Genomic DNA, 18,517 nt, shown 5'->3' on the forward strand with positions numbered 1-18,517 from the left:
GACGGCAGCTGGTGAATAGCCGCTCAGTTTCGACGTTCCGAGATAATCGTTACCAGGTGCCGGGCCATAACAATCTACCCTTTATCAAAGTCGCTTATACCACTGTATTTCCACATTTAAGGCCTATTTCATCGTTGGAATAATTCCACATTCGACTGTGCTCTGCTTACATGGATGAACTGCAGGTATTATGGAATAGTTGCACAATATGGAATATCGTGATTTCTCATCCGTCGTTTGATATCGCCAAAAAATGGTTCAAATGGCTCTGAGCACTATGGGACTTAACATCTATGGTCATCAGTCCCCTAGAACTTAGAACTACTTAAACCTAACTAACCTAAGGACAGCACACAACACCCAGCCATCACGAGGCAGAGAAAATCCCTGATCCCGCCGGGAATCGAACCCGGGAACCCGGGCGTGGGAAGCGAGAACGCTACCGCACGACCACGAGATGCGGGCTGATATCGCCAAACAGGAGACGAATGATCTACTTCAAAATATTCCCGTGATGCCCAGTAACGAGCCAGTTCGTCCCCAAACATCGTGTGAACTATGGCGCAGAAATATTGTTTTCTTAGTTTGAAAATATGGCTTTGAGCACTATGGGACTTAACATCTGAGGTCATCAATCCTCTAGAACTTAGAACTACGAGGTGCATTCAAGCTCTAAGGCCTCCGATTTTTTTTCTCCGGACTGGAAAGAGATAGAAACTTGCGCATTGTTTTAAAATGAGGCCGCATTCATTGTCAATACGTCCCAGAGATGGCAGCACTGTACGGCAGATGGAATTTTACCGCCAGCAGCGAGAATGAGAACTGTTTTAAATACTTGAAATGGCGACGTTTTCCTTACTTGAACAGCGTGCAATCATTCGTTTTCTGAATTTGCGTGGTGTGAAACCAATTGAAATTCATCGACAGTTGAAGGAGACATGTGGTGATGGAGTTATGGATGTGTCGAAAGTGCGTTCGTGGGTGTGACAGTTTAATGAAGGCAGAACATCATGTGACAACAAACCGAAACAACCTCAGACTCGCACAAGCCAGTCGGACGACATGATCAAGAAAGTGGAGAGAATTGTTTTGGGGGATCGCCGAATGACTGTTGAACAGATCGCCTCCAGAGTTGGCATTTCTGTGGGTTCTGTGCACACAATCCTGCATGACGACCTGAACATGCGGAAAGTGTCATCCAGGGGGGTGCCACGAATGCTGACGGACGACCACATGGCTGCCCGTGTGGCATGTTGCCAAGCAATGTTGACATGCAACGACAGCATGAATGGGACTTTCTTTTCGTCAGTTGTGACAATGGATGAGACGTGGATGCCATTTTTCAATCCAGAAACAAAGCGCCAGTCAGCTCAATGGAAGCACACAGATTCACCGCCACCAAAAAAATTTCGGGTAACCGCCAGTGCCGAAAAAATGATGGTGTCCATGTTCTGGGACAGCGAGGGCGTATTCCTTACCCATTGCGTTCCAAAGGGCACTACGGTAACAGGTGCATCCTACGAAAATGTTTTGAAGAACAAATTCCTTCCTGCACTGCAACAAAAACGTCCGGGAAGGGCTGCGCGTGTGCTGTTTCACCAAGACAACGCACCCGCACATCGACCTAACGGTGCGCAACAGTTTCTTCGTGATAACAACTTTGAAGTGATTCCTCATGCTCCCTACTCACCTGACCTGGCTCCTAGTGACTTTTGGCTTTTTCCAACAATGAAAGACACTCTCCGTGGCCGCACATTCACCAGCCGTGCTGCTACTGCCTCAGCGATTTTCCAGTGGTCAGAACAGACTCCTAAAGAAGCCTTCGCCGCTGCCATGAAATCATGGCGTCAGCGTTGTGAAAAATGTGTACGTCTGCAGGGCGATTACGTCAAGAAGTAACGCCAGTTTCATCGATTAAGGGTGAGTAGTTAATTAGAAAAAAAATCGGAGGCCTTAGAACTTGAATGCACCTCGTACTTAAACCTAACTAACCTAAGGACATCATAAACATGCGTGCCCGATGCAGGATTCGAACCTGCGACCGTAGCGGTCGCGCGGTTCCATCTGAAGCGCCTAGAACCGCTCGGTCACACCGGCCGCCAGTTAAGTTTTCAAGAAGATGGAACAATCGATTAAAACTATGCAGTTTATTAAGCAAAAGAGGAGTAGAACGTTACATATCGCTCGATTTTTGGCAGTGGATACAGTTGCTTTTGTTGTTATGTGAAAGATGGCATGTCAGACAATACGGAATACTTGGTATTCAAAAAAACCCACCGTGACCGCACAGGTGCTGAGAACGAAGATTAGATTTTTGACATGCAAATAGGTGAATGTAAAACGAATCACCTCTTTGGCGTAGACCAATAATAGTTTTAGAACGTTAAGTTGATAAACTCAACAGAGTTTCTATCGAATAAAATTATTTTTCTGTGCCGGTAAGTGATACTTTGAAGTATTTGAATTAAGAGTAATCCCAAAATTGTATTTTTTCTACATAAAATATGTTTTTCCCCAAATCCATTTTTACAGGCCTTTGTCATATTTTCCGACTATTCGATATTACCCTCGAAGAACAACTATTAAAAAAATCGGTGGTAGGCTGTTATAATTTTATTAAGAGAAATTCCAATACATGTTTGATGTTTATGGTAGAGTATTTTGGAGAGAAAATAATGAGTTTGATTTGAAGAAATAACTGCAAAAGTAAGTGGTGTTTCATAATACCTGAATTTCGTCTGCTTTCTTTGCCGCCGCGTCATTGTGCACAAAACGCCTCCACCGAGCGAGATGGCGCAGTCGTCAGCACACTTGGATCGAATTCGAGAGAGTGGGGTGAAGTGGGTGGGGTAGCTTCAGAGTTGAAAGGATGGGTTTATGTCGGGGCGGAGCTCGTGGTCCAGGAGTGGGTTGAAATTTCTTTGGAAGAGCGCGTGAAAGGTGTGCAGATGGAGGGTTGGTGGGATGTGTAGGTGGAGACGCGGCAGCACACTACGATTGGCGAGGAGAGAGGAGAGGAGAGGGGGGAACAATATGACTGTTGGAGTTGAGTTTGTAGATGGTGTAGGTTACTCAGGGCAATGTGAGTGAGCAGAGGTGAGAAGTAGATGAATTGGTGAAGGATCCTTGTTGGGGAAGGTAAGCGGACGCGGAAAGCATGGCGTTCGAGGATCTGGAGGGACATAAAATTTGGGTGAGGTGGATACCCATGTAACCTTTGCATAGCAAAGGATGGGATGGATCAGGGATTTGTATGTATAAAGGATAGTGAAAGAGTATAGTCCCAATGTTTGGCCAGTTTTAGTATGCTGTGGGCTTTCTGTTGAATGGTTAGTAGCTGAGGTTTCCACGTTAGTTGTCGGTCGTAGGTTAGTCCAAGGTATTTCAGTGTGTTAGCTTGTTGGATAGGACGGTGGTAAATGACTGACCTTGGTGTCGATGCGGTAGACGGTGAGCAGCGGCATGATGCGGCGGTAGCGCACCGTGGTGGCGCCCTGCAGCGCGTGGCCCTTGCGCCGCACGATCTCCGAGTAGAGCCCCGTGCGGTCGTAGAAGTGGAAGCGCGCGAAGTCCAGCTCGCGCACATAACGCGCATTGTTCATGAACCGCAGGAAGATGTCCACGTCCTGGGTCGTCACTATGCCTGTGGGCAGCGTGTCATTAGCGTTGCTTACTGGACAACGCAGGCATATTTGTAAATCTATCCAATGTCTTAGATTCTGCTTACCGTAAGAATTTACTAAAAGGGGTAAAAGGAATTAGGAATAACAGGATAGCCAATGATTAGTCCTGATCATACCCTGACGGAAAAAAAATCGCCAACACCAACAAATAATTAACGTAAAGTAATGAAATTTCGAGAATACATTTGTGAGATAGAGTTCCATGCCTGTCGTACTGTCAGCCACTAGAAAGACGGTTAACGCTAGTGTTGTGGATGACGCTCTACGTTTTGTCAGATGATGTCCCACATGTGCTCGATTGGAGAGAGATCTGACGATCGAGCAGAACAAGGCAAGGGCACTCTGTAGAACATGTTGGGTTACAACAGTGGTATATGGGCGAGCGTAATCCTGTTGGAAAACCTCCCCTCGAGTGTGAGGCTTAGCGCCGTATACCGATCCTGCCTTAGAGGCGGTTAAGTGGGAGATGTGTCTCAGAGCTGGATGGTGGTGACGCGAGACTGGACGCGCACGTAGTTTCTGCATCAGCCGATAGAGGACAATATTGGATAGGGGACTGATTTAGTTTCGATTGTGCCCACTAGAGTGCACTAAAGTAATAGAATGTTTTTCATAAACTGTTCTAGAAGTTCCTTAAGTGTTATTATGTCTTTTTGTGTATGTAAAATGTTATAAATGTATTTTAGCAGTATGAATGACGCGTGAGCGTGGTTTAAGGTTAACATGAAGATAATTGTTTAACGAGTTAAGGAATTTTTTTAGAATAGATTTGTAAAGTAAGTTTATGGTAAAGGGAAAGTTAATTCAGGTGTAAGTAACAATAGTAAATAACTTTATGCAAAAACAAAACTTCAGCATATTAGATAATTACGTCGGTAAAAAGTGCAGTCGTTAGGCTTACTATTTTGCGATTGGTTATTGATGAAAAGCGCGGACTGACGCGGGAGAGTGTTGTTTTGCTATTGGCTGTTGAGTAAACTGACCAATGGTAAAGCAATATTCTTCGCGCGCCTTCCTCTGCTGGGCTTAAAGACTTAGAGTATTCTAGGGAGGAGTCGGAGCCTAGCCATGAAACAGTTCGGACGTGTGTAATAGTAGTTCCGATGGAAATGATAAGTTGCCGGACCTAGAAGTGTTTCATACATCAAAAGAGTTGTAAAGTGACGGCATAATTATTCCGATGTGTGTGTAGAAATTTCGGAATTTTTAAGCGAATTTTGTGACGAGAAAAGACATAAATTCCGCGTGGCGTATTGAACAGGTCGGTGGCTAAAAACTGTGACTGCATTAGGTACCGACAGACTTCAAAGGGACGGAAAAAACCGCGCCACCGCAAGTGCTGCTCATGAATGGCAGCACAACACGTCGAATCACGTACAAATTTGCAGTCAGGGTGCATGGGACAACCACGACAGTGTTCCTGCCTTCATACGAACTCCTCGTACGAAATCGCATCCCAGGGCCCAGATCATAACTTCATGTATACGTTTAATGTGCCTAGCACACAGGCAAGTTGGTTGCAAGCCCTCAACTGGCCTCCTGCTAACCAACAAACGGCCATCACTGGCACCGAGGAAGAACCAGCTTTCATCAGGAAACACGAGATCTCTACCTTGTTCTCCAATCGGCTCTCGCTTGAGACCACTGAAGTTGCAAATGGCACTGGTTTGGGGTCAGTGGAATACACGCTACAGGGTGTCTGCTTTGGAGCTGTCTTTGAATTAAGCGATTTGTAACAGTATTTTGTGTCACACGTTGCCAACTGCTGCTCAGATTGCTGTTGCAGATGCAGTACGATGCTCCAGAGCAATAAGCAGAGCATGATGGTCTTCCCTCTCGGTAGTGCCACGTGGCCGTCCGGAGCACTGTCTTGTTGCGACCGTACATTCCCGTGACCACCGCTGCCAGCAGTCACATACAGTGGCTACATACCTGCCAAGTCTTTCTGCAATATCGCATAAGTAACATCCAGCTTCTGGTAGCCCTATTACCCGAACTCCTTCAAATTCAGTGATGTGGCGTTTGAATCCTCACAGTGGCGCTACTAGCATCATTCTTATGTGACTGGCGCGAACATCATCTTTCAGATGTAGAAACACGCCTACTAACTTTCGTTTCTGTCGCAGCACTCCTCCTTGGTGTTGCGATTTTTTCTTCCATCGGTGTATTCGAAAAGCAGGGTACGAAGGGTACATACAGCATATGCCTCGAATTAAAAGAAATTTTTAGTGAAACATTTATCATAATCGTTATACAGGGTGTGTCGAACCGATACATGCCATTTCACAAGATTATATTATCTGCATCAGGGGTCTCCGAAATACGGTACTCGGCCTCACCCGGCCCGCGATGGGAGTCTAACCGGACCGTGAGAGATAATGTCAAGCGTCTTTTCTCTGAGAACAGAGACTGAAATATCTCCTTTGGAACTCCTGTAATACAAAGAATGGCTAGGCAACTAGCGTTCTTGGCTGATGTTGTTCTCCATTTGATTGAACTGAATGAAAAACTTCAAACGGAGTACAATACTATTTGCAACGTTTACATACGTGTTGAAGTTTTCAGACAAAAACTGATACTTTTTGAACAAGACATCAGACAGAACAAATTTCTCATATTTCGCTAGTTGCCACTCGTTGAAAGGTCATCATGGTTCAAGTTTTCCACTCTTGTTTGCAAAGGAATTTCTTGATGATCCGAAGAAAGAATTCTATTCTAGGTTCTTAGAGTTAGATGTTTTTCCACGGGCACCCACAATTTCCGGAACTGATTTTCTTGCCAAGTGGAAGACGTAAGGGCAGCACTAAAAATGGAAATCATTGCTCCTCAAACTGCCGACCCCACGAACAACAAGTTTAATTTCCCTTGTTCGGTTTTCTTCCAGAAGAAAATTACCCCAAGATCAAAGGCTTTGCATGATGTTTGTTATCTGCATTTGGAACGTCCTGCACGTGTGAAAAACATTTTCTTTGCTGGAATTTACAAAATTTAAATGCAGACCTAACCTGAGTGATGAACGTTTACGAGATATTTTACTCATTTCGCAGGCTAAGTTAGAACCACAGTTTTGGATTTCAAAGACAAATTTCATACCTCCGACTAACGAGGAGAACACGGCACGTGATGTAACGCGATTTCCCTGGAACTTCGTTAAGTAGGAGTCAAAATAAGCGACCACGTGTCTCGGCTTATCTGTAGATACTCGACCGTTTCTGAGAAAACGATCGTCAAAGTTCTGGACGTAACTGAGATGCCTTCTAGAGGGTGATAGTCTCAACCTAACTGATGGTACAGTGGTTAGCGTCGCGGCGTCTCGCTTTTTTGCATCCCGTGTTCGAAACCCGATTACTGTTTTCATTCATTTTATTTTTTTCATTTATCTACCCATGTCCGTAGATGGTTACTACACGAATGTTTCTTACTAAGTTAGGGGATACAAGTGCGTTATGTTAACTGTAAAATTAAAGCTTGGTTTTACAATATGTGTCATACATTTATTCGCAGAGATTGCAATCTTCTTAAATTCTCATATTCGTGTATTTCATTCTTATGTCAGTTCTTAATTCTTACATTTTATTCTTATGTTTATTCTTCAGGAAGATTTGGTGCATTCCCTTGGATGATACTGATTGTAGAGACGTTCGAAACATGGAAATTCTGAAAGCGGGTTTGCCGCAATGACATTTCTTCGTATTAATCTCGATCGGGAAAGAAATGCCGTCGACATTGCCGAAGATTTCACGCAATGGCAATAACTTCATGTCAAACCATACACATCGGATCGCTTCACCGAAAACTGGCGCTGATTATCAATCAAGATATATTACTGGAATTTCACCGAAAACAATTTCAAATCATATTCTCATTCATTTCTTTTTTTTTAATTCATTCACCAGACATTCAGTTAGTTAGACGAAGTAGCAGGGAGTTAGCAGCAAGGGCGCAATGTTGATATCAAATTGATATGCAAAGTAATTAAATTGATCAATTAATCACCCCCAGCCCCGATAACCCCCGCCCCCGTATGACGTCACGTGTTTTTCTCAGCCTGCACGTCGGCTCCAACCCTCTCCACACCGCCCCCCTCCCTGAACCTTCATTATTGACGGGATTTTCGAATTTTGGCGGGAATTTCGAATTTTGGTGGGAATTTCTTTGTCCCAGGGCTGTGCTGACATCCCACTGCACCACCCACCCGGGAACTGGCGGGAAATAAAATTGGCGGTGCCCTTTCCGGGACTCTAAACTCTGCTCCCCCTGGACGGAAAGCCCAAGTGCACCCCCTAACACAATTATACCATCAGAGGCGCTTGAAATTACCAGTAGCCAACAGGAACGCAGCATCCGATCACAACGGGGATATAAGGTGGGCCCAGGAGCTCTGCAGGCTCAGTCACTCAGAATGAAACGCCAGTCGACATCGTCTTGCGCCGTCCAGTCACAGCAGCAACAGAATACGAAGAAGCCGCGGAAGAGTAAGTACCCCAGCTTAACGTCTGTGTTTACTGCCGTGTGAGGGTCTTTGTGCTTCTATCATCACTCGTAACGGTTTTCCTTCTTCTTTGCTCATCAACGGATGCGTCCTCCAGCTTGTTGTGGGCTGCGACAGCGACGTGTCCCAGACCGTCCGGATTCGCAGCAGCAGCAACATCCAGGGATCCTGTCGCGCGCCTGGTCAGCTTGATGGAGCAGGACAATGAGCTTTTATTGTCGGTTGAAGGCACCCCGCCAGCCCATGACTCACTGAAGTGCAACGGGAGTCCTAATCAACATGACGCAGGTCGGTACTGGCCTGCATCATACGCGCCATCGCAAAATATTCCAGTGATATTGCACGGACAAAGTGAGGATGTAATGGATGAGAAGATACCAATTAAACCCAGTGCACCACTACTCTTAAGTGTATAATTTAACCGCTAGTGGTTCGAAACGTTTGCATATTGGTATAGAAGCAATCACAGACACAGAGTGGCGTATTGTGATAGAGATCGAGAATACAGCTAAAAGTAATTAAAAGCGATTAACGGAGGTGGAATGGGATGAACTGTGTCGAGTGGAGCACCCCGGAATGTCAGCATGTGGAACAACACGACTGGTGTATCCAGATGTGGAAGTTCCAAGGAGAACGAATGTTGTCATCTGGCAGTCATCATCACCACACAGTCCCAGCATCTGGCGTGATGGTATGGGGTGCCATTGGGTACACAACATGATGACGTCTGGTCCACATAGCTGGTAGCTAACCTGGAGAGTAGGTGTTATGTTTCTGACGTTAAGGCCAACGCCTGTGCCCTATCTTTGTGTGAAGTTATCATTCAACAAGATGAGGTAGGACTGCATGTTGTCTGTGTTGTCTCATCCTCCTTCAGTGAAAAGGTTGTTCAGCTTTTGCCCTGGTTAGCACACTCTCTAGATCTCTCACCCATTAAAAACATATGGCCATGAGTTGGCGAAACACTGACCACTCGCCAGCCACCACGACTGATGAACTCTAGTACAGAGTTGAAGCAGCACGGAATGGCTTACCCAAATCTGTCGGCTGAGCTCAGTTGAGTTGGGTTAGAGCCATTAGTGCTGCCACAGGTGGCAGCTCTGTGAACCATCTTTCAAGTCCAGCATACCTCAGCTCTTTATACAACATTCCGCACCCTGTATACCCCCAAACCACCTCCAAATTTGTATATATGCAGACTGAAGCGACAAATGAAAATTTGTACCAAGGCTACGATTCGAACCGAGGTCTCCGCTCACAAGTTAGATGGGCTAACCGGCACGCCACTGTAGCTTTGCACCACTGCACCAACCAACCAACCTAGCACGCCTCCTTTCCCAATTCAAATTACCACTTGGAGGGAGGCAGTTGTGTAAAGCCACTGGCATAATTGTCAGCACATCTGCCTACTGCGTGGGAGACTCGGGTTCAATTTGCAGCTTAGGTACAAATTTTCATTCATCACTTAACTCTGCATACACAGAGTGATTCACGAAGATATGCAAATATTTTAATACGTTATTCTACAATTAAAACTAAAGATAAAAGTTCATATAAACATAGGTCGGCAAATGTTTAGTTGCGGAGTTACGGCTAATAAAAGTTTTTGCCTAAAATTTAGCAACATCGCTAATATGAAGCCATTGTAAATCTGTACAAGGTTAAAGTAAAGCACGATTTCCATTTATTTTGTTGTTACTGATCCGGTGAATCTAATAAAACATGTCCCAGAGGTGTATCTGCACGAATTTCCAGAACATCCAGAGAAGCAAAGACGTATTTTCGTAAAATTTTTAATCTATTAATTACTTGGCCCAATTTGTTTCTTAAATTCCAGACAATTCCACAACGTTTTCAACAGAAGTAGTGGAGAATTTAATTTTGGAAAAATGATGGTAATAAAGTTAACTGAAACTGTATGAATGTGTCAGATAGTCTGCTTTTATTAATAACATAACATATGTGAATTTATGTTAAACAGTAAAAAACATAGCTCATTGTTAAGGAACTTGTACAGTGTATATACAATTTCACAATACATTCACTATAAGTGTTCAAAAATGTCTCCACCGAGTTCAGTGCATTTAGCTGCACGTGTATGAACAGATTTTGTTGTTCGTTTCAGTTTCACAGGGTTGTTCCTAATTTCTTCTATTGCATTCATAATGGGAGCAAGTAATGCCTCACGTTGACTTTGTCCTCATAAACTATGTCTTTAATCCATCCCCATACACAAAAATCCATTGGTGTTAAATCGGGCGATCTGGGTGACCACAGACGTGTAGCACCACGACCAATCCATTTCTGGGGAAAATATTCATTTAAATGTGTAGTGACGGCGTTGGTGAAATGTGGAGGCGCGCCGTCATGTTGAAACTACATTGGCAATCGCGTAGCAAGTGGAACAAAAAAATGGTTCAAATGGCTCTGAGCACTATGGGACTCAACATCTTAGGTCATAAGTCCCCTAGAACTTAGAACTACTTAAACCTAACTAACCTAAGGACATCACACACACCCATGCCCGAGGCAGGATTCGAACCTGCGACCGTAGCAGTCCCGCGGTTCCGGACTGCAGTGCCAGAACCGCTAGACCACCGCGGCCGGCCAAGTGGAACATCTTCAAGCAAGCGGGGCATTTCTTTTTGAAGGAATTGTAAATACGTCTCGCCAGTTACAGGTCATGGGAAAATGAATGGTCCAATAAAGTGTGTGTTAATTATACCACACCACACATTTATGCTACATCGCTGCTGGAAATAACGTTGCACTGTTGCATGGGGGTTTGCTTCAGACCGTAAGTGCTCGTTACGTAAATTGTGTATACCATCTCGAGTAAACTGTGCCTCATCAATAAATAAAATGTATTTGTGTAACTGCCGATTAGTATTTAACAAGTTCCACAACTCCAAGAGAAGGACAGGATCTCTCGGATTTAAATAATGCACTTTTTGTTTATGGTACGGATACAGATCATTGCGCTTTAGTGTACGCCATACCTTAGCTTGCGAAATGCCTAATCTTTGAGAGATACGTCGTGTACTGGTAGCAGGGCACGTTGAACAGCATCCATAATATCCTCATCATCGTCTTCATGTATCGGGCGCTCTTACTGACTATGAACTCTAGTTAGAGAACCAGTCTCCAGTAACATTCGAAATACTCCGCTAATGGTTCGTGATTTCGGAATCCTCCGAGTTGGATAACGTACGCCATATTCGTTGACTGTAGCCGTAGCATTACCATCACTTTTGGCATAAATAAACATATATCGGCGTATTCTTCTGTTGTAAATTTGAAAGGGATCCCTATTTCATAAATAATCTACGAACTACAACAGTTACTATGTGGCTTCACTTAAATACACTGTTATTATTGTGTTCTTTCACTGAACAATACAGAAACCTAACTCGTTTCAAGGTTAGGAAACGACTGAAACAACTAACTAACAGTTGCCAACAATGACATAAACGTTCCTACATTCTTAATGGAAAGTAAGCAAATTTACTTGTATAATAATCCTTGCTTCTCTGGATGTTCTGGAAACTGCTGCAGATACACATTTGGGACATGTATTGATTCAACAGACCAATAACAACAAAATTAATGGAAATCGTGCTTTACTTTAAGCTCATGCAGTTTTGCGATGGCTTCATATTAACGAAGTTGCTAAATTTCAGGCAAAATCTTTTAGTAGCTGTAACTCCGTAACTAAACATTTGGAGACCTATGTTTATATGGACTTTTTCTTTAGTTTTATTGGTAGAATAACATATTAATATATTTGTATATCTTTGCAAATCACCCTGTATACATCAATGAAATCTGAGACATCAAAAGGTCTCTGGAACCAAATCGTTTCATCTGTCGTCCAAATTTAATCGCGTTTTCTTCCTACTGTACTATAAATGCTCAATAACTAAAATTTCCTGTCCTTCCTGGCCCTCAGTCTATTTAAAAATCGCTGTTGCCTTAAGAAAGTATTCATACTGCGACAAAAGCCGTTTTTAAGGTCTCGTACCTCAATCGGTAAAAGTGGAACCCTTATAGGATGACTTTGTTATCTGTTTGATTGTGTGATAGTTAAAAACCCTTATTTTCAGGAACGAATAGATGCATCGCATTGACATTTCTGTCATGTACTAAGGACTACTGTTTCTTGGCAGTGTAAAAGATTGAAGCTTCTGTGTCAAAGCAGTCACAAGATACGGTTATTAATGCCACAAATTTTTATATTCTCAAACTGATTCATCAAAGAATGAAATTTTCAATCGACAGCGGAGTATGCACTAATATGAAACTTCCTGGCAGATTAAAACTGTATGCCGGACCGAGACTCGAACTCGGGACCTTTGCCTTTCGCGGGCAAGTGCTCTACCGTCTTTTATTTTCTTTTTTTTTGAAATCGCATTTTGTTCACATTTATTCGTTGCATCTACTCGGGGCGGACGTCGTAAGACATCCGTTTAAGTTCGTTGTTGATCGATTAACTCAGTTTTTTTTTTATTACAGAGGGCAGCTAACCCTCTGACCGAACACGCTGAGCTACCGTGCCGGCGAACCATCTGAGCACCCAAGCACGACTCACGCCCTCTCCTCACAGCTTTAATTCCCCCAGGAGGGCTTTGTGAAGTTTGGAAGGTAGGAAACGAGGTACTGGCGGAATTAAAGCTGTGAGGACGGGGCGTGAGTCATGCTCGGGTAGCTCAGTTGGTAGAGCACTTGCTCGCGGAAAGCAAAGGTCCCGAGTTCAAGTCTCGGTCCGGCAAACAGTTTTAATCTGCCAGGAAGTTTGATTCATCAATACCTACAGGTACTTTCCGTTGATTAAGAACCATAATTTTTGGGCTAGAAGTAAGCTTTAATAGTAAAAGTAGTGGAAGAATTTTGACAATGTTAGTTTGTAATTAATTCTCATAAAAATATTTTTTGTCATTTATTATCCGACTTCAAATTTAAAACATTCTCGAAGGTCTTGGAATTATCAGAACCTGTATTGTGTCACAATCAGTGTCAATAACAGGCAGAAATCGTCGAGATCCTCGATTCCTGGGATGGATGAACCGTCTACATAACGTGGTTTTGTCCAAAGATCACTGTGCCACACCAAAGTCGGCAGTTCGCATCAATATCAAAGACATTAGCGGTGTCACGCTGCAATCCACAACAACGGATCGGAGGCGTTTCTGAGGCACGGCCTCTCTCTCAGTACTGCGGCGCAGTCACACGGAGGTCGATATAGAGGCGAGCGTGGACTCGCTGTGCCTCCAGATTGTGAGCTTCGTTAAAGCGGTCAACGTCATCTACTTACGACACCAGTGCTATTCAGGTCTCAGATGGAACTGTACTTTTGCAAATGTTGTACCTGTACTTCAAGAGGAGTGTCTGTAATTGTGCGCATCAAGTGATGCTTTACTGTTCAAAGACATGTTTCATATTTTGTACTTCTGATCTGCCATCTCCCAGAGCAGGTCATAACCACGTAATTTAGTTTGTGCGGAACCCTCAGAGCGCGAGCCCTACTCGCACCTGCTCAGAGTTTCTCTCTCTCTCTCTCTCTCTCTCTCTCTCTCTCTCTCTTTACCCGCGTTAATCGACCTTGTCTCGCTCAGTGCACACCGAGACGTAAACAGGTTCTACAATAAGTGGAAGTGACAGCGGAAAATCACAGCGCGCCGTTTGTAAACAAAACGAGCATCAGCAGTATTAAAATTCCTCATTTCCATAGCTCATGTTCCATTCACTACAATGTCCGTCGACCATCAACAGATTATCGCCTAGCACAAATTAATTGCGTGCTCGACTGCTGAACGTTTCAATTGTGTCTGTGATGAACGACACGTCGCAATTTTGCCATTTTTTTCTGTTTTCACTGTCAGCATTTGTATAGTGTATGCTTTTACAGTTTTCCCCTTTAGTGTCTGATTAACTTGTTGTACATGTCTTAACACATGTCCCACCAACCCGTTCATTTCTCTAGAAACCATGTAATGAGATGGTCCAATGTGAAATACAATGGAGCCTAAAGGGGAGAAGTTAAGATATATTCACCTTTCAGCAAACTGGGTTTAGATTACGAATTTGTCTTCTCATTATGTAATTTATCTTCATCCCACTTTCTTGAATACTCCGCTTTTCCTAGTTATTTTATGAATTTCAGCCTACGGTTAGTCACTTTTAGCTTATGCATTGAAACCAAAAGCAGATCTGAGCAAGAGTTGAAATACAGCATCTTATTCCTAAATATCTAACGACACTGTAATCCAGTTGACTGTATTATTTCAGTGATTTACAAGTAGTTTAAAGGTCTGTAGTCTATTTACTGTGACTCAAGCACTCCAAGGCGAGTGTTTCATATCAGCATAATAAATCTACTGTGTGAAATCCATCCCTAAATAAATTGCCCCAACTTCCCACTGAAATCCCTCTCCAGCAGCCCTTTTCCTGTCATTTTTCCCCAGACCGCCATCTCAGATCATGTTACAGGAGGGACGATAGGGCTCTCTGGTTGTGGTACTGTGTACTAGGTCAGTTGGACTGCAGACCTCATGGTGAACACACTGGATTGAGCTACTGCCTATGACAACTCAAATTGTTTAAATAAACAATGCATACAAAATAAAGACTTATGTCCATCCTATCCAGCATAGATTGAGTCCTTTCCCGCCAATTCCAAGGAAGAGGTGGTGGTCATATGGCTTAGATTAGTTGAGGTGGCCCAGTTGACCTATTTTCCTGCCAAAATTTGAAATTCCCTCTATTTTCTTGGGGAGAGGGGTAGGAGAGGGGAGGGGGGGTTAGCTTTGTGGAGGTAACCCAATTGACCTACTTTCCCACCAAAATTTGAACTTCCTGCCATGATGTCAATGCCACATCTATTGCCGCCATCTTGGATCCATCATCTTGAATAAATTTGGCAACAATGCATTGTGGGGCGACACTCTCTTTGCCCTACTGCTGGCGTGCAAATCGACAGCTGTGAGTTCCGTACTTCAGGACTTCAAAAATGTGGAAATCATAGGGGAGAGATTGGGACTGTATAGAGGATGTGTACAGACTTCCCAGCGAAATTTCTGAAGCCTGTTAGGAACAACCTTGGCAACATGTGGGTGGGCATTTTGTTAGCAGATTGTTTCGATATGCTGCACAAGCCCTTACACACCCTCCATACAATCTCAATATCTCCCCATGTGATTTCCATATTTTTGGAGCCCTGAAAAAAGACATTTGTGGTATGTGATTTGCTTCGGATGTAGCAAAGGTGCATGCCTGGGTACAATCATGGATCCATAGCCACAAACATGAAGGCATTGACCATCTTGTCTCTCAGTGGGATAAATGCATTAACCGTTATAGAAATTACTTTTGAAATAATAAACAGTTTACTTACCCTTTTTTCATCCGTCTCGTTTTGATCTGCATCCACATATATGCGGCTATTCTGTAAATCATACAAAACTGCCTGGCAGAGGGTTCATCGAACTGCCTACATAAACAATTCTTTTATTTCACTCTCGAAGAGCGCATGGAAAAAACGAACACCTACATCTTCCCATGCAAGCTCTGATTTCCATTACTTTATTATTATGATCGCTTCTCCCTAAGTAGGTCAGTGTCAACAAAATATTTTCGCATGCGGAGGTGTAACCTGGTGATCGAGATTTCGTGAGAAGATCCTGCCGCAATGAGAAATGTCTTTGTTTTAAGATGTCCACCGCAAATCCTATATCATGTCAGTAACACTCTCTCAACTATTTCTCTATAATAAAAAACGTGCTGCCGGCCGTTGTGGCCGAGTGGTTCTAGGCGCTTCAGTCCGGAACCGCGCTGCTGCTACGGTCGCAGGTTCGAATCCTGCCTCGGGCGTGGATGTGTGTGATGTCCTTAGGTTAGTTAGGTTTATGTAGTTTCTAAGTCTAGGGGACTGATGACCTCCGATGTTAAGTCCCATAGTGCTTGCAGCCATTTGAACAAAACGTGCTGCTGTTCTTTGAACTTTCTTGAAGTACTCCGTTAATCTTGTCTGGTAAGGGTGCCATACCGTGCGGCAGTACTCCAACAGAGGACGGACAAGCACAGTGTATGCAGTCTCTTTAGTGGATCTGTTGTACCTTCTATGTGTTATGCCAATAAAACGCAGTCTTGGATTCGCTTTCCCAACAGCATTTTCTATGTGTTCTTTCCAATTTGAGTTGTTCATAACTTAATTCCTAGGTATTTAGTTGAATTTACTACTTTTAGATTTGTTTTATCATGTAACATGAAGTTTAGCGGATTCCTTTTAGCACTCATATGGATGATGCCACACTTTTCATTTATTGAGGCTCAATTGCAACTTTTCGCACGGTACAGATATCTCATCTGAATCGTTTTGCAATTGGTTTAGATGCTCTGATGACTTTAGTAGACGATAAACGTCAGCATCATCTGAAAATATCTTAAGGCGGCTGCTCAGATTGTCATTATACATGGGCGTACTGAAGCGTAATGCCTCTGATTTTTATGTGAAGACTCTAAAAACTTTTTAAATAAACAAATGTTATTAACATTCTACACCTATTCTTTATGTCTGCGTATTTATTTCTCGACATAGTCATCCTGGCGATTAACATATTTCTCCCAACAAGAGACCAGTTTGTTAAAACCGTTACTGTAGAGAATGTTTGACTTTGTTGGCGGAGCCGCAACCTCACCGCTGCTTGCACCGCTTCATCACTATCAAAGTGAAGTCCTCGAAGGATTTTTTTACTATCAAAAACAGTTTTGATCACAATTTATTTATTACGGTGACCGGTTTCGACCAGTATTGTGGTCATCTTCAGATCGACAAGTCGTATACAAAGCTTTAATTAGAGGGCTACATACATTAAAGAAAATACATAAAGTTATAAAGCTATAAAACGATGAATTACCAATGAGTAAGAACCTCCTTCTGGTGGTAAATCACTACTGGAGAAACCAGTGCACGTCTTACTATATATAATGGTGGCTCCGCCCACTTCTGTCGGAACGATGTCACCACTAACCAGTGGGTTATAGGTCGAATACCAATGTAAAATTTCTTAGTTAAAAGAACATTGTCAAGAAAGAAAAATAAACACACACTAAACTTAGCTTGTTCAACAACTATTGTCAACTAAGAAGTGTTAAAAATATTTAAACATGTAGGATAAACGAACTTCGTTTTGACAGTACATGGTCTCAATAATTATAAAAAAGGAAGGACAGATGGGTGAACATTCTAAACCAGATTGTCAAAAAGCTCAAAGAAATGTTTGTCTTTGAACTCAAGTTGTTCATTTAAAACAGATAACGGTTTACTTTTGTGTAGTGAATTCAAGTTGTTCATTTAAAAAAAAGTTTATAGCTTCATAACTTTATGTATTTTCTTTAATGTATGTAGCCCTCTAATTAAAGCTTTGTATACGACTTGTGGTCTGAAGATGACCATAGTAGTGGTCGAAACCAGTCACCGTAATAAATAAATTGTGATCAAGACTGTTTTTGATAGTAAATATTTGTAACACATTGATCACTGTTCTCTCCCACAATGTATTCCTCAAAGGGTGTTCTTTAAGATCTGGAAACATCTGAAAATGGGATGCGACCAAGTCGGGATTGTAAGAAGGGGCTGATCGATGACAGTGAACCGATGGTGATGGACTGTTGTAGATGTTACAGCGCTCATGTGTGGTTTGCCATTGTCATGCTGAAGGAGAGAGTGCTCCATTTGTGGGCACAGTCTTCGAATTCGAAACTCGCACGCTGATTCTCACGATCCGACATATTTACAATACACACCACCATGTTACACGCAACAATTTGGTACCTCTGAGGGCTGCAGGTAAGTAGACATGAAGAATAAAGATGTAGAATGTTAATAACAATATTTTCAAGCACGCCCTCATACATAAATGTTTTGATGGACAGGGAAGATGTCGTCGAGTGTTGGTAGAATATAAGATAGACAAAATTTCTATTTGGTGTGACGATTGTCAGCTTGCTCTAAATGTAGAAAAATGTAAGTTAACGCAAATGAATAGGAAATAGAATGCCTTAATGTTTGAATACAGCATTAGAAGTGTGCTGCCTGACAGTCACTTCGATTAAATAGCTAGGCGTAAAGCTGGAGAGTGATATGAAATGGAAGGAGCACGTAAGAATGGCAATAGGGAAGACGAATAGTAGACTCCGGTTTATTGTGAGAATTTTGGGAAACTGTAACTCATCTATAAAGGAAACCACGTATAGAACGCCTGTTGCGACTCATTCATGAGTACTGCTCGAACATTGCGGATCCCCACTAGCTAGGATTACAGGAAGACGTAGAGGCAATCCAGAC

General features: G+C 42.9%; 1 protein-coding gene and 1 non-coding gene across 2 annotated transcripts in view; one reads left to right on the plus strand and one right to left on the minus strand.

The window, feature by feature from the left end:
• Window positions 1-18,517, minus strand: part of LOC126174898 (protein THEM6) — an 88,914-nt gene that overhangs the window by 56,445 nt on the left and 13,952 nt on the right. The window contains exon 2 of the mRNA XM_049921322.1: window positions 3,429-3,643. Within this exon, the coding sequence (XP_049777279.1) occupies window positions 3,429-3,643 (215 nt within the window). The remainder of the gene's footprint in view (window positions 1-3,428; window positions 3,644-18,517) is intronic.
• On the plus strand, window positions 12,870-12,944 carry Trnap-cgg (transfer RNA proline (anticodon CGG)). The gene has a single exon. It is a non-coding gene; the product is annotated as a tRNA-Pro (tRNA).

This window comes from Schistocerca cancellata, chromosome 3 (assembly GCF_023864275.1).
Source record: "Schistocerca cancellata isolate TAMUIC-IGC-003103 chromosome 3, iqSchCanc2.1, whole genome shotgun sequence".
NCBI classification, from domain to species: Eukaryota; Metazoa; Arthropoda; class Insecta; order Orthoptera; family Acrididae; genus Schistocerca; species Schistocerca cancellata.